Source organism: Carassius gibelio, chromosome A10 (genome assembly GCF_023724105.1).
Source record: "Carassius gibelio isolate Cgi1373 ecotype wild population from Czech Republic chromosome A10, carGib1.2-hapl.c, whole genome shotgun sequence".
Lineage (NCBI taxonomy): Eukaryota > Metazoa > Chordata > Actinopteri > Cypriniformes > Cyprinidae > Carassius > Carassius gibelio.
Window position 1 is genome coordinate 15,696,846 of NC_068380.1, and position 23,399 is coordinate 15,720,244.

Genomic DNA, 23,399 nt, shown 5'->3' on the forward strand with positions numbered 1-23,399 from the left:
TATTTATATCTTTTGCTGTAGTGTGTCAGTAGGAAATATCAGTTTGCCATTAATTTTAATAATAATCTAGTGCGATTTTGAATGCACAAGCAGTTTGACAACATCAAAATGAATGTTTGGAAATGTAAACTGATATTTTATACTGACACACTACAGCAAAATATATAAATAACTGTCCGAACACCATTCTTTTAAGTGAAAATACTAACGTGTCTAAGACTTTTGCACAGTAGTATATGTATAAAGTACGTATGATTAAATTAAGTATATTTAAATAAGTTTAATTAAAGTATGTGTTCGTTCATATGTGTTAAGAGCTAGATTTTTTTTTTTTGTGTCCTCTATTTGTTTAAGTGCGCATGCGCTGCTCCGTTCGCGCTCTGCGGATTGAAGAGCTGAAAGACGGGAGGAGACCGGTCTGACGCTGGTTTCATGTGAAATTTAAGGGGACTGACTCTGAGGCGATCGGATACCGGTTCCATACCCAACCCTACTTTTAAGATATATATTTTTTGATAAACGAACCCAAAACTGTCTATGTCCTGGCTGGACTGTGATGTGATTTGTGTCACGTGCAGGTGCGATGGATCGCGTACAGACCAATAGGGTGTCGGAATGGTATATGTTTATACTTATCATCCAACCACAATCAAATTCACTCCTCCGGATGGCGCGATTTATCTGGATAGGTTTTTTTTTTTGAATGATGACAAGCCGGAATGAAAACAAGCCGAAATGAAATATCAGTAACGAAGCTATTTTTAAAATGTAAGGAGTAGAAAGTACAGATACTTGCCTGAAAATGTAAGGAGTAGAAGTAAAAAGTCGGCTGAAAAATAATCACTCAAGTAAAGTATAGATACCCCAAATTTCTATTTGTACTTCGTTACTTGACACCTCTGGACACAATAACAGATTAATATAAATTAACAAAAGTGAAATATAGTATAAAGGAAGGTTTGAACTAAAAGGTTGTCAGTTCCAATGTTGTTTTCGTCAACGATGACGACAATGAAATGATTTCGTTGACGCACCTTTTTTAATGACGATAACGCGACGATGACTAGCTAAAAATGGCTCTAAAGTGACTAAAACATGACGAGACGTTTTCAAGTTTTCGTTGACGAGACGAGACGTAACGAAAATGATTAGAAGTCTGACGTTCACAATGTCAGGGTTTTGGTAAGGGAGGAACTCAAGTGCAGACAGGATTCTCAACACAAAGGGTTTATTGATGACAAAAGGGGAAAACAAAACCCACGAGGGGGAAAACAATAGCCAGGGTAAGGACTAAATAATCAAACAAGACTGGGCTGACCAGATAAAGACACTAAACACTAACTATAAACAAACACTCACGGTATTACAAAGACTTCTTCAGGGATGACAAGGATTAACTCACGAGGCTGACAGGTAGCAACATATATGTGGAACAGTTTGGGGAAACAATCACAAATCACAATCACAGCGACAATGAACCGACGCAAGACAGAGCACACTAGGAGATCTAAATAGGGGAACTAATCAGGACACAACAGGTGGCACAGATAAGGCAATCACAACAAGACTAGGATAACAAGGGGGGCGGGGCAAGGGAACGAGACAACACAAGCACATGGCCCAAAGACAAGGCCATGTGCTTGTACACAAAACACGGGTCTGCCATGATCCTGCCTCAAGACTAGGAAAAATCAAGGACACGAGGGCAGGATCATGACACACAATGCATGTCATTTCTGCCTGTTTTGGAGAAGCACCCGGCTGCAGCCTGCAGATTGAGGCGGGGCTGCACGTACTTTAAAATGCGCAGTTGAGCAGCGCAGCACACTGTGACTCCATGTTGCTTTGAGCACATCATTCTGCGCCCGCGATGTGCATACGCGCTTTGTGCGGTCTGTTTTGAAGCGTTTCATATTATCATGGGTTTGCGCACTGAAAGATTATTAAAAGCCTATATTTTTATACCTAGCCACACAATACATTTAAAATGAGCATAATTTAATTGTATATTATTTGTGTGTAGTGTAGGCTATATAAATACATACACTTCTTAGCTCTTGACATCCATATATAAATATAAAATTGTGATATTTGCTGCGGGGTGAGGGCTTCGATAACTCTCTCTTTTTTGACCATACATGTGTTTGCATCCCTGAATGTTTGTGTCACTTTTATTAGACAGGGTTGTATGGTGTTTGTGTTTACAAATAATATGCATCTGGTTGCACTGGCAGACAAGTTGAAGCACAAGTTGTAGACAATAAGTATGTGTTCCTCAATAGCTTATATTTTGGGCACTTTGTTCATTGCACTTTAGCAATTTCTCAAACAAAGCCACAATTGCCAAAGTAAGAATGTTTTTATTCCTGGCTTTTTGGAGTAAAACAGTGATTCCACTGTTACCACTTTATCTGTGTGTAATGTTGTAGTAGCTCAAAGTTTTTTTGCTGTTTAAACTTTAAACCATTTCTTATTACTGTGATTACTGGTGAAAATAGGCAATGTGCTGAAATTTTAGAAGAGCATCAATTCATGGAAAAATAACTTGAAATATGTAGATAAAAGGTTTCTGCTCAATGCGACCATGAAGTACAGCTTGGCAGCACTGCATCTCCATCAATGAGAAAGTCTAGTTTATTATGCAAAGCTTTTAAGGTTAACTGTTGTTTTATGAATTGCAACACTCGTTAAAACCTGTCAAACCTAAGTCCATTTTCAATACTTTTTAACCTAAATTAATTTGTTAAAGACTACTTTTTTGTTTTTTACTAAAATTGACTAAAACTTGAATAAAACCTTTTTGCGTTTTTTGTCGACTAAAACTTGACTAAAACTCTCAAGTTTATAAGTGACTAAAATGTGACTTAAACTAAAAAGCATTTTCGTCCAAAAGACTAAAACTAAATGGGCTGCCAAAAACAACACTGGTCAGTTCAGGGCAAGGTGTCACAGCTTTTATGGTTATAAAAATACAGTTTATTAATTATGATTATTTTGTTTTATTAATGTTTTACTGAGTTTGTTTCTTCATCGGAACCAATTTGGAATTTAATAACTTAGCTTACCAATGGATCCTCTGCAATGAATGGGTGCCGTCAGTATGAGTGTCCATTATCCAATAAATTATTTCTTACAAACATCATTACTTCACAAGAAATTAATTGATCAACTAAAGTTGTGTGGATTGCTTGTAGATTACTTTATTTTGACAATGTGATAGCATTTAAGTGAGTTGAAAAAGTTATAAGTAATTAAAAATTAAGTTAGAGCACCTAAAACATAAATTTTCCCAGTAAAATGTAATAAAATAAATTTAAGTTTTCAATTAATTTTTATATTTTTTATTACAATGTTTATTGCGTTTTACAGAGGAGTTGTGAAGTTCTTGCTCTGCTAGTAACACCTAACAGCTATACAATAAATTGTGATCTCGAGAAAACCAAATATTCATATGCATGACCTCTGTGAGCTTCTGTACCTGTATATTGGAAAACATCCCTTCGGATGAAAAGAAAATCACTGTACACCTTTAACCTTTAGGATGAAAATGTATAGCAACAACCATTCAGATCATAATTAGTGGTTTCATGCCATTTTGTGTGCAATTTGCATCAGACAATGGACGGGTTGTTGGCGTAACGTCACATAAATAAAACTGCTGTGTTTTAAGAAGATTTGGCGGCAGAGCAGGACCTGTTGTCTACAGCTCCATTTATTAGAATTAGGGATTTCTCTATTTACCAAAGAGCAGTAAATTCTTTGTATTTCTTTCTGAAGAGCACCTTAAAGCAGAAATCCAGGACTTAGATGCACAGGAGGTACAGACAATCCGCATCGATCCTTTTCAAACAGAAGCATCTTCAGTAAGGCCTTATCCTGAGTGCTCTTATCCAGATAGAATGCCCCGTTTCAGATAATCTGCCTCTCTGAAATGAAATCGGACAGTAGAGAGGAAGAAGAAGGGAAAGAAACAAAGGCAAAGATAGAGCGTGTTCTTCACATAGGCCTGGCTTTGGTCCAGTTCACGGAGGCATGTCTGATTAGCCCCGGCTTAAAGAGACCCGTTCACACACACTTTTCAATTTCCCAGATTAAAAGTTGACAGGGGTGGATGCCTTTTTACTTTTTGGAAATGTTCATCAGCTAGATAGAGTGAAAATAAAAGTAGATTCGGACAGATGGACACAGCAGATTTGGGTGTGCAGACGAAGCTAACCTCTTCAAAGGATGATGGAGACAGTCCTAGATATGTCAGATTCAATCGCTTTTAAAGGGACAGTTCACCTAAAATATGACATGCTTTTGTTTATTAGATGCTTTTTCATTAATAAATAAATACACTTGTATTGTTTTTCAGGAAAGCATACCTAAACATCCTTAAAAAAAAGTCACCAGAGAAATAGCATTCTGACATTATTTCAATACTCACTTCAATAATGTTGACAAAAACAGCTAAAACATTCCTCAAAAAAAGATTTATATATATATTTATTTATATATATATATATATATACTGACAGTTATTTTAATTTTGGGTGAAAAAAAAAAATTCTAATACAGATTGCAATGTTTTTTCCAGTCAGCTGAAATAGAGGAATGACCTGAGAAAATGTAGTCACCCTCAAGCCGTCCAAGTTTAGAATGAGTTTGTTTCTTCATCAGAACAGGTTTGAAGAAATGTAGCATTCCATCACTTGCTCACCGATGGCTTTTCTGCAGTGAATGGGTGCTGTCAGAATTGGAGTCCAAGCTGGTAAAAACATCACAATAATCTGGACTGGAGTCATATGGATTACTTGTGGATCATTGTGATGTTTTTATCAGCTGTTTGAACTGTCATTCTGACGGCACCCATTCACTGCTGAGGATCCATTGATGAGCATGTGATGTAATACTACATTTATCAAAGTGTTCTAATGACAAAATAAATTAATCTATATCTTGGATGGCCTGAGGTGAGTACATGTACATTTTTGGCTGAATTATTTCTTTAAAGGTCCCATTTTTCGTTTTTTTTTTTTTTTTTTTTTTTTTGATTGTGTTTACAGTGTGCAATATAATATGTGTTCATGTTTCGCGTGTAATTTTTCACACAATTCACCTATCTGTATACCACTGTTTTCATTGTCATAAAAACGGGCTGATGACTTCCTTGTTCTATGAAGTCCCTCCTTCAGAAATACGTAACGAGTTGTGATTGTGCCAGCGGTTCCTGTGTTGTGATTCGATAGCAGCTGAACGCGCGCTGCCCTCCTGGAAACGCGACTGGACTAGTTTTGGAGTAGTTTTGAGAAGCAAGTGGGCAGGAGCATGTGCTGGAGATGTACTTATAATCACAGGAGCGTTTTTACTGACAAGACTACCGGTTGTGGTCCATAAACAATGCCTTTTCCAGACAAAGGGGGAACTGCTCCTTCTTTCAAGAATAATCTTTGTGCGAATCCGGCATTAAACTGATTGAGATTGAGGAAGCTGTCCTCAGCAAAATGTGCTGCACATAGTTTTACATGTGGATTATAATTCTCGGGAACCGAGTTAAACATAAATTGTAACCATTAATATCCAAGTACAGCGTCCCTGGGAAGCCCAAACAAAGGTGATTGGACTCAGAGATGAAAATAACAGCGTTTCAACGACATGGCAAAAACAAACGCAGCTCTTCCTTCTTCTCCGTCGGAGCGCAACAAGACCACGCCCCATTTTTGGAGTATTCATGTGGGCGAGGGTTAGTCAAAAAACTGTTTTAGTGATGTCATTACAGCATGAACTAGAGGGCTGTAGTCCAAACAGGTCGTTTGTTGTAGGCAAATTCTGTTAAATAAAATATCTCGCTCGGCATTGAACTTTGAGCTTTAGAATTTTACAGATATTATTTATACTCAAACAACAACATTACACACTAACTAAAGTTTAAAACATGGGATCACGAAGAACGGGACCTTTAATAATGCCAAACACCAACTTTTCCCTAAGATCATTGCACAGACCTTTATTGGATAAATGCAGATATGCCTTTCAGTTTTCTGACAGATAATGTATGAGTTCATCTGTTATATAAATAAAAAAAACAAAAACAATTGTCATATAATTGTCACTGGCATAGAAAAAACAGGGTCTGGGTCCAAATGCAGGGAAATATAGTTTAATAGGAACGAAAAGGCCAACAAGGCAAAAAACAAAACAGAAACAAGTCACAGGAACAGAGCAGACAAAATGCAAGACACAAAACAAACAAAACATTAGACAATACAGCCAGGCAGAGTGGTCGGTGAGACAAGAATATATACTCCAAAACAAATGGGGAACAGCTGTGTGTGTGAGTATGTGTACAGGTGTGCAGAGTGAACCAGGTGTGTAGAGTGAATTTGTGAGTGGGTGACACAGCTGTGTGGAGTGAAGGCAAATGAGTCCGGGAGCAAGGGAGAAACACAGGTGTAGCAACTAAAACAAAGATGAGGTAACCAGACAGGCAGGGCAAGAAAAGAGACAGGACAAAGCATATGGCACCAAACAAACACAACACTCACAGAAGACGGGCTCACCAGTTGTAGACGGTGGCAATTATTAGTTCAGCACCAAATTCCTTTTTCTCTCTTAAAGGAGAGTGTTGTTTAAATTCCAAGCTGCTCAGGAGAACTCAACCTCAGACATGTGTTTACTTCATTGAAAGTGCACCTGGTGTCTTTAGTGTCATATCTGTGTCATCTTCCTCTACACGGCCACAATGCATTTCACACACCCTGATGCAATACTCACACGCACATGCATGCAAACTTTTTTAAGCCCTATCAGGGACGATTTTAACTCTCTTGACAGTGACAGAAAATACTTCTGCCAAACCATTGTGAAGATAATTTGTAACTACAATCCTGCCCTGTGTCTACACCATGTCTGTTTGCTGCTTTGGTAAACAAACTAAAAGGGATAGTTCACCCAGAAATGACAGATTATGTTTCTAACAGTTTCATGTTTCTAACATTTGTAAAGACTCATTATGCAACTCTTATAAACTACCTTACGATTACTTGTATTATGCTCACTATTATATGGCTTTATGCCACTTAATAGTACTTTAAAATGTGTTGATTGGAGATGTATGTTTATGCATGTTTTTTATAGTCCTTTTGTTTATTTAAAATTTAGTTATTTTATTTATTTATATATTTATTCCATATCTATTTATGCAGTACTTTGTTTATTTAGTTAGTCATTTTATTTATTAATTATTTAATGATTTTATTATTATATTATTTATTCCTTTTATTTAATATTTTATTTATTTGGTTAGTTATGAAGTCATTTATTTATTTACTTATTTAGTCTTTATCTAGTTTTCTGTTTTTTTATTCACTAATGTATTTATTTATTTTACTGATTTACTTTTTCAGCCCTTTTATTTAGTCCCTTATTTATATATTTAGTCCTTTTTGTCACACTTCTGTAAAAAAACAAAACAAAAAAAATTACTCTTCTGTGCAAAATACAGAAGAATAAATAATGTCAGAAAATTACAGTTTGTACAAATGACAACACAATCGCAACTGCACAATGTGTCTGAACATCCTCTCTCTTGTAGTCGTGCACTTTTCTCTTGCTTGGAAACATACAATATTGCTTATTGTACTTTTCATCTTATTCACTAAAGATCTAGCGGATTCCATACTGCGCACGCTTAGCTATAGCCGGATAACTCATGCATAAAGATGGTGAACGTCTTTCACCTTGTTTAGCCTCTTAGACATGGCGAATACATTGTTGCACTGATTTTCCTCCTGCATGAATCCACTGTAAATGCACTGCAGTAATGTTTCTGGTAATATAAAGGTTTTTGCCTGAACATTGGGAAAAATGAATCCTATAGATTCCTTACAGAGCTAGTTGGCATGCTTTTAGGGCCAGCAGCGTGCAGCAAATCAAAGTGTTAGCTTGACTGTATGGATTTAATATGCTACGTGAACTTATTGCATAACTAGTAGTCAGGGCACAAGAATTCCTAGTTAAGCTCTGAATAAACAGAAGCGGCAAAGACACCATGTCCCTCACATACTGATGAGTCTCTCGTAATGGACAAACAGCCCAACGTTTGACTGTAGTCGGCCGTGGTGTTGTCATCGGGGTAATGGGGCAGGAGACTGTGATTTTTTTCAAGAGCTTCCTAGGCTTTTTACTTCATTATGTTGTCAGGACAGTTGTGTCATCCTAATACTGTATATTTGACTTTCCAAATTAATTTAAATGCAGTAATTAAAATGTGCATCATAGAAGAGATTCAGCTCATTGTATTTATGAATAAATTAATTAAAAAAATAGCATCATGTCATTAACCCACAAGTTTGTACATGGCACCCGCTCATGTTGAGCTGTTCCTTTAAGATAGTAAAGCCCAATGAATGGACTGTAAGTCTGTCCCTTAGCCATTTTTCATTTGTGTGAAATTAAAGATAATGTCTACCCTGACTAAGGTCCATGTCTGTCACTGTGCTGAAAGGTATTGTAGTTATAAATTGTCAACCCCCTCCCCCCACCCTGCTCTCTCTCTCTCTCTCTCTCTCTCTCTCACACACACACACAGACACACACACACGCACACACACACTTTAAGGTTAGATTTATGCCCTCACGTTGTTCAGAATTCACTGAAACAGTTAGTAGTTAATATATGATAATTAATCAATGCAACTTCACTGGAGATCAGTTGGGAGTGGTCAAAGGAAAAGAAATAGCTGTGAAAGAGAAGTGTGTGTGTGGCGGGGGGATCACCTAATGATCATCCACTGTATCAAAAGTAAAAGTAGCTTAATGGAGTTCATTTGCAGGAGAGAGGGAAGGAGTATCACTGAGTGCTCATTAGAAAGGTTTGACTCTCACTGAACACTGTGTTTGCCTCGATATATGGGATTCACCCTGTTTATCATTTATATGTCTGTCCATTTGCATAGTACACTGCGTTCACAGAATCATGAACATCCTGAACTAAATATTTGCCTTGTCAGTTGACCGCACTTTACCTCTGACACACACTATAACTCAGCACGATGTGACCTTGTCACTTGACCAGAGTAGACTTACAGTCAACGGCAACTCAAAATTGACAATTTACTTTCTTAATGAGTCTTAATGAATTTGTGTATGCTATTCCACATAAACAAAATAGTTTTTCTTTGTAATCTGAATGGAAAGCTTGCTACACCTTTGCTTAGAAAATAGGCAAACATGTTTTGACCACTCCACTACAACCACCTAAAGGAGCAGGAATATCATTGGAAATCATGGTAGTGTTTGATTTTAACTTTCAATGCTTTCAAAATTCAGGGCAAAACATAATGGGGTTTGTCCGTATTTTAATATATGTAAAACTTTTGCTTTTGCTTTTATCAAATGAATCAACAGTAACAGAATTTGTGATGTTTACATTGTTTATAAAAAAAAAAAATAATAATGGCTTTTCTGTCCTGAAATAAATTATTGTTACGACAAAAAATATTGAGCAGCGTAACTGTTTTCAACATTGAGAATAAGAAACGTTTCTTGACCATCAAATCAGCATGTTAGAATGATTTCTGAAGCATCATGTGAGACTAAAGACTGGAGTAATGATGCTGAAAATTCAAAATAAAAATAAAAAATAGAAACAGTTATTACATTTCAATTATATAAATTGTTATTAAATTTCCAATTGATATTGTTTTTACTCTTTATTCTTTTTGTATAACTCTTCTTCATTGTTGCAATCTATTGAACACACAAAAAAAAGAAAGAAAAAAAAACCTTGAGAAGGTTCTTTCATTTTGAAAACATTGATTCCCCCACTTTCTCATTTATTTTCTATTTTTCCAGGCCACCTGGGGCTATGGTTTTGATTTTGGCAAGCGCACCTCTCTTTTTACCCTGGCACCTTTTGATGTTCATGAGGATCCTCACAGACTCGACACACCTGTGTCCTAAACACAAGATCTTCTGCCATCACTTAATAGCTCAGCTCAATTCCTCTTCCTGTGTTTTTATACAACTGCTGCTTTGTGATTGATGTTGCCAACCGTACTGATATACTGTATCAGACAGACCAGTTAATTAGCCAGTATTTGCTATTTTTTGATTAACATCAACCGCCGATAACAAATAAAAAATAATAATTCCCTTATTAACAAATTTTTCAAGCATTTTTCAATGAAATAAACATTGCATCACGTAATCAGAGTAATTATTTTAGTAACCAGTCGACTGAATCAATTATAAGCAACAGAACAAATTAAGTCAACAGTGCTTTAATTTTATGTAAAAGCAAATTCAAAGTAATCAAATGTAAATTATTGGCACAGTCTTTGATGCATGATTATTAGATACAATGCATGAATATCAGATGCTGTTGGAGTTTAAATGGGAAGCAAGTCTGTAATTAAAATGTACAAATTAATTATGTAGTTTTCTTTATATATATCTATATGATTTTTTTATTTGCATGCTTTGCCGCATTGCCGTATCTTGATGAGCAAGTGCTTTTCACATACACATCAACACAAACAGACATGTCCATGTATAAAATCGCTTTTCACATTTTAGCATTGGCTTTAATATTTTTGGCATCCCTTGCAATGACCCTGCAGTATATGACTATCCATTTACTTTTAACAAATCCCATGACACTCTAAGTAAAGCAGTTTTTTAAGTAGCTGTGCATTCTGCTGGTGCCCATGCAAAAAGCCTTTTGCTCTGCTCAGGGGAATATAGGGAAGTGGATTAATTGTGGCATACAAAGAGCTCTAAACCCGAGCCGCTGACACAACGCATCTCATTATCGCTTGAGAGTCGGCCCTGCATTTGACGTTGTTTATTTATTTTGCTTCCTGTCAGGAGTCTCTTTGTAAAACCTCTTCGTCTGTCACACCGGCAGAGCTCTCTTGTCACTAACGTTCACTTAGTCCTCGCTGACGGTAATCGCGCTCAGGTTGCTCTTCACTATCTCTAAGCGTTTACTAATTCACTCCTTTAAAAGCAATGAACTCTGGTTGTTCAGTGGAAAAATATGGAGACTTCTTTCAGCATGATTTGTCTGTGTTTTTGTGAGTGTGATGGTGTGAGGGATGAGAACTACGAAAATGTATTTTTAAACTTTTTTTATTATTCTTTTCTTGAAATAATGTGTGAGTGAAAGTGTTTAAATAAGATAAGTTTACTTAAAGATTGGGTTGAATAGTAAGACTTGTTTTCATAGAAGAGTTTTTTGTAAGTTTTACAATTGATTGATTGATAAACAAAAAATCCATCCTTCTTTAGTCTTCCTTCTCTGGAATTAAATTCTGAGAGTCTGAAAACATATTTGATTTCTTCTATAAAGTACATTTAAAAAGTAAGTTTTAAACAAACTACTTTTATCTTGTTGTAATGATGTTTGCATGATCAGTATTTCTGCATGTTTTATGGAAAAATATAAATATTTTTGCAGTACATATGAGGCAGCCACATGTGGCCTGTTTCTCCGCAATGACTCTCCCGGAGTCACGGCATGAAAAGTAAAGGCATATTTGCTTATGTCACTTATCATAGGAATTGCTGCAGCAATCCATGCAGGGGATTGTGTGTGTGTGTGTGTGTGCTCTGCCTCTTGTGTATACACAGAGTGAGTCACCAGTGAGCACGGCACACACACTGGGAAGCAAGACAGATGCTGGGTTTGCACTCGGTGTAAAAAGCTATTACCCCTACCAGCGCGGTGCCTCTTTTAAAACATTGTGCCACGAGGCAGCTTCTAAATGCAGACGGAAGCAGAGCTTAAAGAGGAAGTCGCGAGTGGGCTGAGAAAGATGTGGGAAGGAGGGATGTTGGAATGAACTCTGTGTGTTCATGTCTCTTGGTGGTAGTATCATTATCGGAGATATTTTAGGACTATTTAATGACTCTTGTGGTGAGGGGGAGGTTTAATTACTCTAATTTAAGGGATAGTTCACCCAAAAATGAGAAATGTCAGTTTCATGTTGGTCCAAACCTTTGTGTCTTTATTCATCCTTTTCAACAAAATACTCTAGGGGAATTGATGTATTTTCGATTGCTTTTTCCATAAAGGGAAATATGTGTATAATCATACTTGCCAATAAAGCTCTTTCTGACTTCTAAGAATGAGGACATGGGCTGTCAAGCTAAAAAAAAAAAAAAAAAAGCATCAAAAAAGTAGACACGTGTGAGTGACACGATAGCTTTGTGTGATGAAACAGACCAAAATGTAAGTCATTATTCACTGGAAATTCACTGTTATTCACCAATTCGTCAACAAATCATTCTTTTGAATCTTCAATTCATTAATACATTAATTCTTGAATCATTAATTCAGACGTCATTAATTGTACTTGCATGGAAAAGAGCGACCAGCACAATCTTCAGAATTTCTCCTTTTGTGTCCTATACAGAAGAACGAAAGTCATTCACTGACATGAGGCTGAGTGAATGTTCATTTCACTCTCATGCAAATGTTCATTTTGGACTGAACTGTCCTTTTAATGATGTTTTAATGGCTGTTAATGACTTAATTATTCTAATTAGGGATCTTCAGCTCATGCTTTCTCTCTCTACTTTACCCCCTACAGGTGCCTCACCAGATGAGAACTCTGACCTTCTACAGGTACGAGCAGCCTATAGTGGACTACTGCCAGGCCCATCAACCCCTGCGGCTCAACATGAGCTATGATGGTCCTCCGCAAAGCCTGGAAGGGCTGGAGGAGCTTCCCCACCGCGAGAGGAGCACCATCCAGACTGTGGCCCTTCCGGCAGTGCCCACCATCAACACGGGCACTACAGGACCCTGCTCCACACCCAGCCAGAGAGCGCCTGTGGAAGGGCCCAGCATTCTCTACCCCACTACAGAACGCTCCATTAACTATCCAACAACTGAACGTTCCACCAGCACCCTGACTTTTAGACGCTAACAGTCCCACTCGCAAAGCAAGGCATGATGGTTAATTTCAAAAGAGGCTGTGCCTGGGTAGTGATCCACATTCTGCCGGCATTAACGCAGCGGCGCGTCCAAAAAACTGTGCATACTGCTGTGCGCTAACTGTTTCTCTCGAATATAGAGAAGTGAAAAACATTCCCATGACGTCGCTGGAGGAAACAAGGATCTGGCATACGGTACACTTCCATTGTGGAGTGCAGTGTATCATGGAAAATGGGATCCCATTTGTCTTTTTCCATCTTTTCTTTGTTCCAAATCAAAGGCCCGTACACGTTTTGTTGTCCCCGTTCTGCTCAATGGCAAATTGAAATCCAATGCAACATGCATGAGATGTTAAACGTGGCTTTGGTTTCATTCAGCCCTCGCTCTGTACTGACACTACAGGACGCCTCCTCTGAGGAGTAGATAATGGTGATTCTCCCATGCTGAGTGAAGAATGAAAAGGAATGTGCAATAAACATGTTTTTTTTTTTTTTTTTTTTTTTGACATGGGAGAGTTTGAGAACGAGAGAATGAAAAGAAACAAATTAATGTTCTCCAGAGCTCAAAGGCCTCTCGCTGTTATTTTCATTTAGTTGCCATGGAGCGCTCATGAATGCTGCTATTATTTGATTAAAAAGAAAGATCTGTCTAGACATGAGCGTGTCAGATGAATCTCTTGAGTATTAAAAAAAAGTGTTCATTTAAACCCAAATGAAGTTTCACAAGGCAAGGTCTTTCAGCGTGCACATGTACCAAAGATCAAGCTTCTTTAGATGTACATATAGCTTGTGTTTCAAAATGTAATTAAACTTATCAGTATGTGTCTAATGCATACTGTAATGTGCGGGCCACTGGAGTTTACAACTGACTTTCAGTTCTGCAGAATTCAGTACTGAAATCCAGAGTGAAAACATCAAGCTTTGTATTTAAAGGCTATGTGTCGACTAGATACTGTACGTGTGTTTTTGCTTGGAAGTGTGTATGTGTGATATAAGTTTAAAAGCTGAAGTGTGTCATTTGTTCGCCAGTACTGAAAAATATGACTGTTTTCAAAAAGGTTTCCCTTATCTGCAATTGGTCAGACAAACAGACACGGCCACGCCCAAAACTAATGCCATTGGTTGTGCCAGTGTTACTATGCTGGCTTGCCAGAGTGTTTAAACAAACAATGCTTTGAAAGTGCCACAGTGTTTACATTTGAATGCTAAGTCAACCACTTGTTTATACTTGTTACTGGATACAGTTTTTTTGTGTTTCACAAAAAAAAAAAAAAAAAAAAACGAACAATTACACACTTCAGCTTCAAGAGGGAAGAATCATAAGGCGACGGAGCAAACGTCCCTCACTTGGTTAGCATGTTGAAGTTACACTGGTGGAAACAAATTCTTCACAAGGATGTGACGCATTACAAGCACACACACTGTTATAATAAACCTCCAGGAGGCGGCATTATGCTGGGTGTGTTATCATTGAGGTAACTAGTAATACGTCATTAAGGAGTGTGTGCTAACGTGCTCAGCGATATTTTCTTCAAACTGTTGCTACGCTATGACAATAACTGACCTAAATGTAAAAACTGAGAATGATGAAAATTCAATTCATACTTGAGTTTTTGGCAGATGACAATGTGTGAAATGGAGCTTGGCTAGAAGCCTTTGTGTTTACAAGCTTGTGTAGAACATGTTTCTGACCAAAATGATCGTTTTAACCCATTTTCAAATGGCTTTTCAATTATCTGAGGGAATAAACTAAAAATCACAGATTTACAAGCTCTAATAAGAGTTTGTTGTATCGAAGAGCTGAATAAACCAAGGTTTCTTAAGACGAGTTCAGAAAGAGGTGGTTAGTCACCTCAGGTCATGGAGTATTAACCAAGAGATTTTCTGACTCCAGATGTCACTCAGCAAAGAAGCTACATAGATGAAATTGCTATAATTGGCTTTAACAGCAAGACATGTGGGAGACCAGGGACGATTGTAATTGCAATTTTCCTATATATCTCAGACTGCTATAAATTAACATGCCATGTTTTGATATAAGAAACTTATGTATCCGACTACAGTAAATAGTATCATTACACTGAATTTAATACAAGTAGTCAGAGTGTTATGGATTTGATTGTAACAGTGTCTGGGTGTAATCATAATCACAAAAAAAAGAAAATGTTTATTGACCTACTGTATTTCCAACAACAGCACGCATAAAAAAAATGGTATTGTCGATTTAATATGTTGTATTTTTACTGAATCGTTTTCCGTTTTAGGTGATAATACATCTTATATTTGTCAGGTAAAAAAGTCTAAAGTGGAAAAATTATATATATATATATATAAACATTAATTAACATAAATAAATTTATTACACTTTTTTTAGTAATGAAACAACTATTTCCAAATAATAAATTTTTATGTATTTTTTTGTTTGTTTGTTTATTCAAAGGTATAATTTTACACAACAGAAGAAAAAAAAAATTATGTTATTTCTCACAAAGTGAAATGATCATGCTTTTCCTCAGGCACAAAGTGATCTCTACTGAGCATATGCTGAATAAGTGTTACAATAGCCTCCGGTCTCCCGTTGTCATTCGAGGGCCTGTTCATTTTTAGTTGAGATTAAGGCAGACCAGATGCTCCTGCGTGGTTGTTCGTTGAAAACTGGACTGTTAGTAGTCTAATAGACTTCTGTGGTCATCCATTAGTCACATTACACTGATTCTGTATCACTTAGTTTGTGGTTTCACTCACTGTAGTTCAGCAGAGCATTTTCTTTAAGAAACTGTCTGGTATTAAAAGCCACTGTCCGATGGTTCTGTTAGATTGTTTCTTTTTTTTAACCCTCAATGGACTTTTGAATAACATGAGAATATGGAATTATTGCCTGTAAACACAGAAGTTATTATTTATTTTTTTCACCCTGTGTGCCTGTGCGTTTGGACTTTACACAATGAATGTGGACATGGTACCTCACCAACAATCAGTGTGGATACTGCTCATTTCAACCAGTTCAAGACCTCTGCATCAATGACTGGTGGTGACATCATCACCCATCTTTGGAGCCACAGTAACCACCTTGGCGCCTCCAGAACTCTACGCTGGCATGTTTAGATCGGATACGGATTAATAAAATGCAGTGACGTCACGGGAAATGTGCTGGAGAGCGGGCGAGGTAAGAAACGGATTCCACGCTGTCATGTCTCAATCTCTTCAAGAGAAGTGACGCTGTCAAGACGATCAAAGACATTTTGAAATGTATCCTGACAGTTTCCGGCACCAGTTATCTTTGTATGTTTTTCTTGTAAATAGAGAGTATAAAGAAACATATTGTTTTGCTTCTTTTGGCACAAGTTTTGTGAAAAAGACAGAAGCCTCAGCTGTTTAAACGCTCATCCTGATCAAAGAATATGCTACTAGAGAGACCCGATATGACCCCTCATTTGGAAGATTGATATTTTTCTATCTTGCCGTCTCATTCAGTACCTCATCTCATTAGCTTCATAGATTTTCATTTTCCTTGTCTCACTTTACCGCTGACATCAGTTTGGGAGTAGAAAGACTGATATGAATGCTCATTTAATGTCATATATACTTATATTCTGCTATGTGCCCTAACCGCTGTGATCCTCTCTCTCTTTCTCCTCAGTTTGTATTTTCGAGACACCCAGGCAAAATAGTATCTACTTGTTCAATGAAAGTGGCTTGTACTTTGCTCCGAGGCTTCATGCATGATGTATCAAGTATAAGCTTGATGTTGTTAAGTAAATGCTAATAGGGTTACCTGCCCACCGCATTTCAATTCTGAGTAAGTCGCAAGAACTTTACAACCTCATAAAACGCTCCTTAAAGCAAGGCATTAGCTCAATGGCAGTGTTGCAGAAAATCCATATTACTTTCTGTGTCCTGAATAGACAAAGTCAGACTGTTGTTCAGGGGAAACTAGAATATTTAATTGTGATTAATTTATATATAATAATTTAAGCAAATAAATGATTTTTTTTTAAATATATATAATTTTCTCCATACATTATAGAGCTCCTGTTTGGACTCTCTGCTTAGTCAATCGGCATTAAATACTTAGCATGCACTTATTTATTCAGAACCATATAATTTCATCATTTTTATGCTTTAAATTAAACATGAAATGCATATGAAAGCATCTGATCCCATTAGCTATTTGGATGAGTTACCCTGACTAGATAATCTAAACTCTTCAACCGTCATTCAAAGCAATGATTCTCCTCCTCCACAGAGTTACCAAATCATGGCGCCTTATGTAACTGTCTCTTCCCATTATTCTGACAATTTTCTGTTTTACGGTCATTTACGTAAGACTGAGGACGCCCCTGCATCTTCTCTTTGCTTGTCATTCACATTTTGCCATTTAAATTTTTTTCACCCTCCTATTGTCTTGTTCAATTTTTTGGATAGATTAAATGAATCTAAAGTGACAGGAAAAAAAACATTTATAATGTTACAAAAGATTACTATTTTCAATTAATGCCATTCTTTGAAATTTTCTATTAATCAAAGATTCCTGAAATGAATGAATGTGTGTGTGTGTGTGTGTGTAAATAATTTTTTTTGCCATTTATTACAATATAAATAAGTTCCTTGCACATTCTGTGATGCAGTGATTTTTTTATGTTTGTCAAAATTGTGATTAATTTGTGAAACACAAAATAAAAGATAAAAATGTACCTTTTTACAGATTTTTTTTTTTTTTCAAATCTGCAATCATAATAAACTTTAGAACCAGAAACACACACACACACAGAGAGACACATTCTACCTAATGAACAATCCCTAATCAAGAACTCTGTTTAATTATTGATGGATTTCAATGCAATCAAATTTCAGTTTTATACAAGGATCATAGGTGGGCACAGTCTCTGGAGACAAAAGGAGGGTTAAATCAAACCTGTGTTAATGTTCACAAAGCAAAACCCTTCCAGGAGATGCTTCCATGCAGGTGCTGTCAAGCTGCAGAGAACGAGCAAGCTAAATGCAAATTTCCAATTAATTTGTATCTGTACATGTTCTCTAAAATCAGTAGGCGTAATTCGCTAATATTCAGAGAGCACTTTACAAAGAATGGACCAATACAGTCCATTCACATAAAAGCTAAATTAGAAAGGAGGGGAAAAAAATCACAGCATCAATGAGTTTCTCTCTCCCATTTGTTTGTTTTGTTCGTTCTATTTCCCCTTGTGATTTGGGCCCGGGTGTCTTCTGGGAGCACAGTTTTCCTCAAGGGTAGGATTTAAAGGATCAGAGAAGACTTCTATATTTCTCTGCTGACTCTCAAATGAGTGTCTAATGCAAATATCCAAAAGGACAGAAAGAAGCCTAAGAGAAAGAAAGTCAGATGGAAGAAAATTCTGCTTTTTGCCTTTCTTTTTTTTTTTCTGCTGTGCAGACATATAAATGTTGGGGCAAAGGTCTTGGTGAAAGGAGCTATATACGACACACACACACATGCAAACACATGCATCTGCTCATCTTTGTAGAAATTGGAGGTGAAAAAACCCTTCGCTTATCTCCAGGCTTGCACATGGCTGAGAGGTAGCACTGTTGTCAGTGCGGGGGGGTTGGCCCATGGGGCTAACATCTGCTGCTATTGTGGACTTGGCTCTGTCACCATGCTTCTCTGTCTAGTAAATCTGCCACATTCAACCAAAGCTCCAGCCCACAAACTATCTCAACATTAAGTGTCATAGTTTAACAAGTGAATGCTGGACAGAAGAGCCGGGTGAAAATTGGGCTGAAGAGCCAAATGATCTGTTCCAAAATCTAGCGAGCTGCTTTTCCGCCTACATAGACAGCATCCTGACCATTATGAATCATCATAAGTGACCGATTTGGAATGCTCTACATTGAAACGTCGACATTTTACATGAGTGTTAGCATGTTGCGAAGCTAACAGCATGCACATTTTGAAGGGTTTAAATGAATCCATGAATCTTTTTGAAACAATTATTTTAAATGAGCATTTGAATGAACACATTTGCCCAAATGAATCAGATTTCCTGACAAATCCATATAACCAAGTAGAACACATAGTGAAAGATGTGAAAAAGTTCATTTAAATTAACTATCGGAATGAACAGATGTGCATAAAATAATTAGATTCCCTGACTCTATGATAGGAGCACACAAGCAAATTTATATAGTAAAAGAAAAACAGTGATCACTAAATAAAAAGAAGATGGAAGGGTTTGAATGAATCTATTAAACTTTTTTGAACTATTTCATTTTACTCGAATCAAATTTTACAACTGGGGCACACATGCTAATTTATATGAACAAGTATTCATAATCAACACAAGTATTCAACAAATTATTTTTTACATTTGAAGTAACCTTTCATTTTTCAGGAATCATCGCGATGCATGGTGGGATTGACTTCTGTGCAAAGTAGGCCTGTGAATCTGCTATTTTTTTTATTTATTTAACTGGTCAAAAGTAGGGAATTTGGAAGGCAGCTTAATCAGGCTTCCTACCTTTTGGAACACTTTTAAATGAGGAACATGCCAATAACGCCTTAAAATGCTGCCTACGTAGGCAGTGCACTATGTTTTGGAACAGAGTCATGATTTCCTCTGAAATGCTTAAATAAAGCATTAATTACTAATATAAAATTGGCCATAATGCAGCTCTGTAGGACAAAACTCACTCCGACCTAAATATATTATAATCAATGCATAGGAAACTACAAAAATTAGGCAGAGAAAATGAGTACAGGATGGCGGGATTTAAGTACTTTTTGCTCAGAGTGTCCTACAGGTCTGAAATCATCTAATTTTCATGAATCCGTGTTTTCTGTAGTCTTTTTTTTTTTTTTTTTTAGATTTCTGGAAATAATAAATATTTCATTGCCTGAATGACTGACAGAACTTGAACTGACTGTACATCCATCTCAAACAGCCTTGTTTTTGTTTGTGACTATTTCAGTATTGCATCGACTAAAGCTTATTTATGTATTTCGCACTGATTTTGGGTTGCAGTTATCACTCTAGTGTTTTTGAGTGTCATCTGCAGGAAAAGCATCTGATATAGACTGACGTTTGATTCGTATTTTGACTGGTATACAGTAGGCATACTTGTCGCAGCAGCTCCCATGTATCCTTTTTCACTGTTAACTAAAGCCTTGATGTATCAACAGCAAAAAAATGCTTTTGTTAAAATGACTTCTGTTAACTGTCTGCAAACCTATCCAGCATGTTCAAGGTTCCTCAGCATAACATTTTGAGTCGGATGTTTTGTTCCACTTTTAAAGCAGAGCTGCTTTCAAGGAAAGAAAGCGGTGCTCAGCTTAGATCTCAAACACCATCCTTTGAACCGATATACAGTTCTATACCAGAACTGTAGAAAGAGCTGTGACATCACTGCCAATTGTGTAGATATCAATGATCTGGTCGTGATGATTTATGAAGAACACAAACTAATGATTCAAGCGAATTTTGGCTTTTTGGTTATGATTAATTTCCCCTCTCTCAATCTAATAATGGATTACATAGGGCAAAAACACAATGAAAAGCAATACAGTCTGTCATTTGTATTCTCCCCCTGTGTTTTAACCTTCCACTTCATCCTCTGTAGGCCCATTAATTTCCATGAAAATCATGTTTCTCTGGCTTTGCCTGGTCTCAGGCTATGGGTTATTGTTTTCTGTGGGATGAAAATATGCATTGTTATAACCCTTATCTTTTTTTGCTGTTGTTTTCTTTTGTTTTCATCTTACACAGATTGAAAACAGTTTTGTGAAGACCTGCTCCAAATGCAAAAATGTGGCTCTTCTTTGAGTATATTATTGTCAGAAAAAAAAAAATGTTTTGTAAAAATTTTGATGATGATCAGAAATAAAGTAATTTAACAATCTAATATACAGTAATGTCCATTATTATTATTATTATTATTATTATTTTACTTTTATTTTTATTTGAATGTCATTTGTATCAATACATGTTTGTATTAAAATAGGGCTTTCAGAATGAACACATTAACTTATTAATTAAATATACAAGTGCATCTTAATAAATTAAAATGTCGTGGAAAAGTTAATTTATTTCAGTATTTCAACTTAAATTGTGAAACTCGTGTATTAAATTATGTTTTAGTAACAAGATTCAGGAGGAGCGCGTCAGATACTTAGCCTAATCAACACAGGTGGACCACAATCAAGTAATCAATACCATAGTATAAATATCGCTGACTTACCTCTATACATTGACGGTTTATCAGCATCCCTCCTCCACCCCATCTCCTCACTTCGAGTTCACTTTAAAAATAGACAGGGAAGGGGGGATACTCTAGGTTCGGGCCATTCCCGAGCTCGGAGCCCTTCCCCGGACAGCACGCCAAATACGCATACCATACCTCAGCTAATTATATGTAAGTGTGAACTTGAATAAATTTAGTGCACACAGAAGTTGTTTAAGTCTATTTCATAAGACCAATAATTTTTTAGTGAATTTTTGGCCTTGTGGAAAGTTTGTTCATTTACTGTACATGTCCTCAATACTTGGTGATCAGTTTGTGGCACTGCTGATGTGGTATGGAATCCCAGGTTTCTTTGACAGTGGCCTTTAGCTCATCTTTTTTCTCATCTTTCTCTTGACAATACCCCAGAGATTCCCTATGGGGTTTAGGTCTGGTGAGTTTGCTGGACAGTCGAGCACACCAACACCATGGTCATTTAACCAACTTTTGGTGCTTTTGGCAGTGTGGACAGGTGCCAAATCCTGCTGGGAAATGAAATCAGCATCTTCAGAAAGCTGGTAAGCAGAAGGAAGCATGAAGTGCTCCAACGTTTCTTTGTAAATGGGTGCAGTGACTTTGGTTTTCCCAAAACACAATGGACCACCACCAGCAGATGACATTGCACCCCAAATCATCACAGACTGTGGAAACCTAAAACTGGATTTCAAGCAACTTGGGCTATGAGCTTCTCCACCCTTCCTCCAGACTCTAGGACCTTGGTTTCCGAATAAAATTCCTAACTTGCTCTCATCTGAAAAGAGGAGTTTGGGGCACTGGGAAACAGTCAAGTTATTTTTCTCCTTAGCCCAGGTAAGACACCTCTGACATTGTCTGTGGTTCAGAAGTGACTTAACAGGAGGAATACTACCACTGTAGCCAAATTCCTTGACATGTCTGTGTGTGGTGACTCTTGATGCCTTGACCCCAGCCTCAGTCCATTCCATGTGAGATCACTCAAATTCTTGAATCAATTTTGCTTGACAGTCCTCATAAGGCTGCGGTTCTCTTGGTTGGCTGTGCATCTTTTTCTTCCACACTTTTTCCTTCCACTCAACCTTCTTTTAACATGCTTGGATACAGCACTCTGTGAACAGCTAGCTTCTTTGGCAATGAATGTTTGTGGCTTACCCTCCCTGTGAAGGGTGTCAATGATTGTCTTCTGGACAACTGTCAGATCAGCAGTCTTCCCCATGATTGTGTAGCCTAGTGATCCAAACTGAGAGACCATTTTGAAGGCTCAGGAAACATTTGCAGGTGTTTTTAGTTGATTAGCTGATTGGCATGTCACCATATTCTAATTTGTTGAGCTGTGATTGGGGGTTTGTTCAATGTGAGCCAAAACCATCACTATTAAAATAACCAAAGACTTAAACTACTTCAGTCTGTGTGCATTGAATAGATTCAATACACGAGTTTCACAATTTGAGATGAATCACTGAAATAAATGAACATTTCCATGACATTCTAATTTATTGAGATTCACCTGTATTTAATTGTTTATTTTTTAAGCTGTTACACATTTATGTTACACATTTAATATTAACTTCTGGGGTTATTAAAATGATATGAACTGACTCTGAAAATACAAAATAACTATAATATTAAATATTAAAGGAATTTTGAAATGCTATAAAATTCTATTAAAAATGAGATAAAATGTATTTACTAATTATTTTATATATTATGTAAATTGTATAATAATAATAAATATTATCATGTGAATTTTATATGAATTATATTCCATACTAAATACCATGAATTATATTTATACTAAATAGTAAATTTTTATTTTAGTTTAATTGACAGCATAATGAAAAAAAAAAATGAGATTCAAGATTCTGAAACTTACATTTTGTGCCAGCAATTTCTATCATCACAGAATGTCTCCTAATTTTACCTGGTGGACCTAGTCTTTTCAATCCTTTTTTGAATCGGTGCAAAAGTGATACAGTATAAAGAGTTAGGACACAGTCTCTTGTACCTTCCATTTCCTGTCCCCTTCAAAAAAGAAAGCTGTCATTCTTGATGTTGAAATGCCCTGTGCTTGAAATGCTGGGATGAGACATTTAACATCCAGCTTGCTGGGCCAGAAAAAAAAATGTCCAGTGGAAAACCTCTTCAGCTGAAATGTTAGGCACCCCGCTGGGGCATTTAAACATGAACTGGGCCCGAGAGAAGCTTTAAGCTGCTTATGTAGTAGAGCAGGTTTTTTTTTTTTT

The 23,399-nt window shown here is 36.8% G+C and overlaps 1 protein-coding gene across 2 annotated transcripts in view; it reads left to right on the plus strand.

Moving 5' to 3' along the window:
- LOC128021332 (leucine-rich repeat transmembrane neuronal protein 4-like) overlaps positions 1-20,802 on the plus strand; it is a 109,618-nt gene extending 88,816 nt beyond the window's left edge. For both annotated transcript variants that reach the window (XM_052608443.1, XM_052608444.1), the window contains exon 3: positions 12,579-20,802. In XM_052608443.1, coding sequence (XP_052464403.1) covers positions 12,579-12,917 — 339 coding nt within the window. In that variant the 3' untranslated portion in view covers positions 12,918-20,802. The remainder of the gene's footprint in view (positions 1-12,578) is intronic.
- The last annotated feature ends 2,597 nt before the right edge of the window (positions 20,803-23,399 follow it).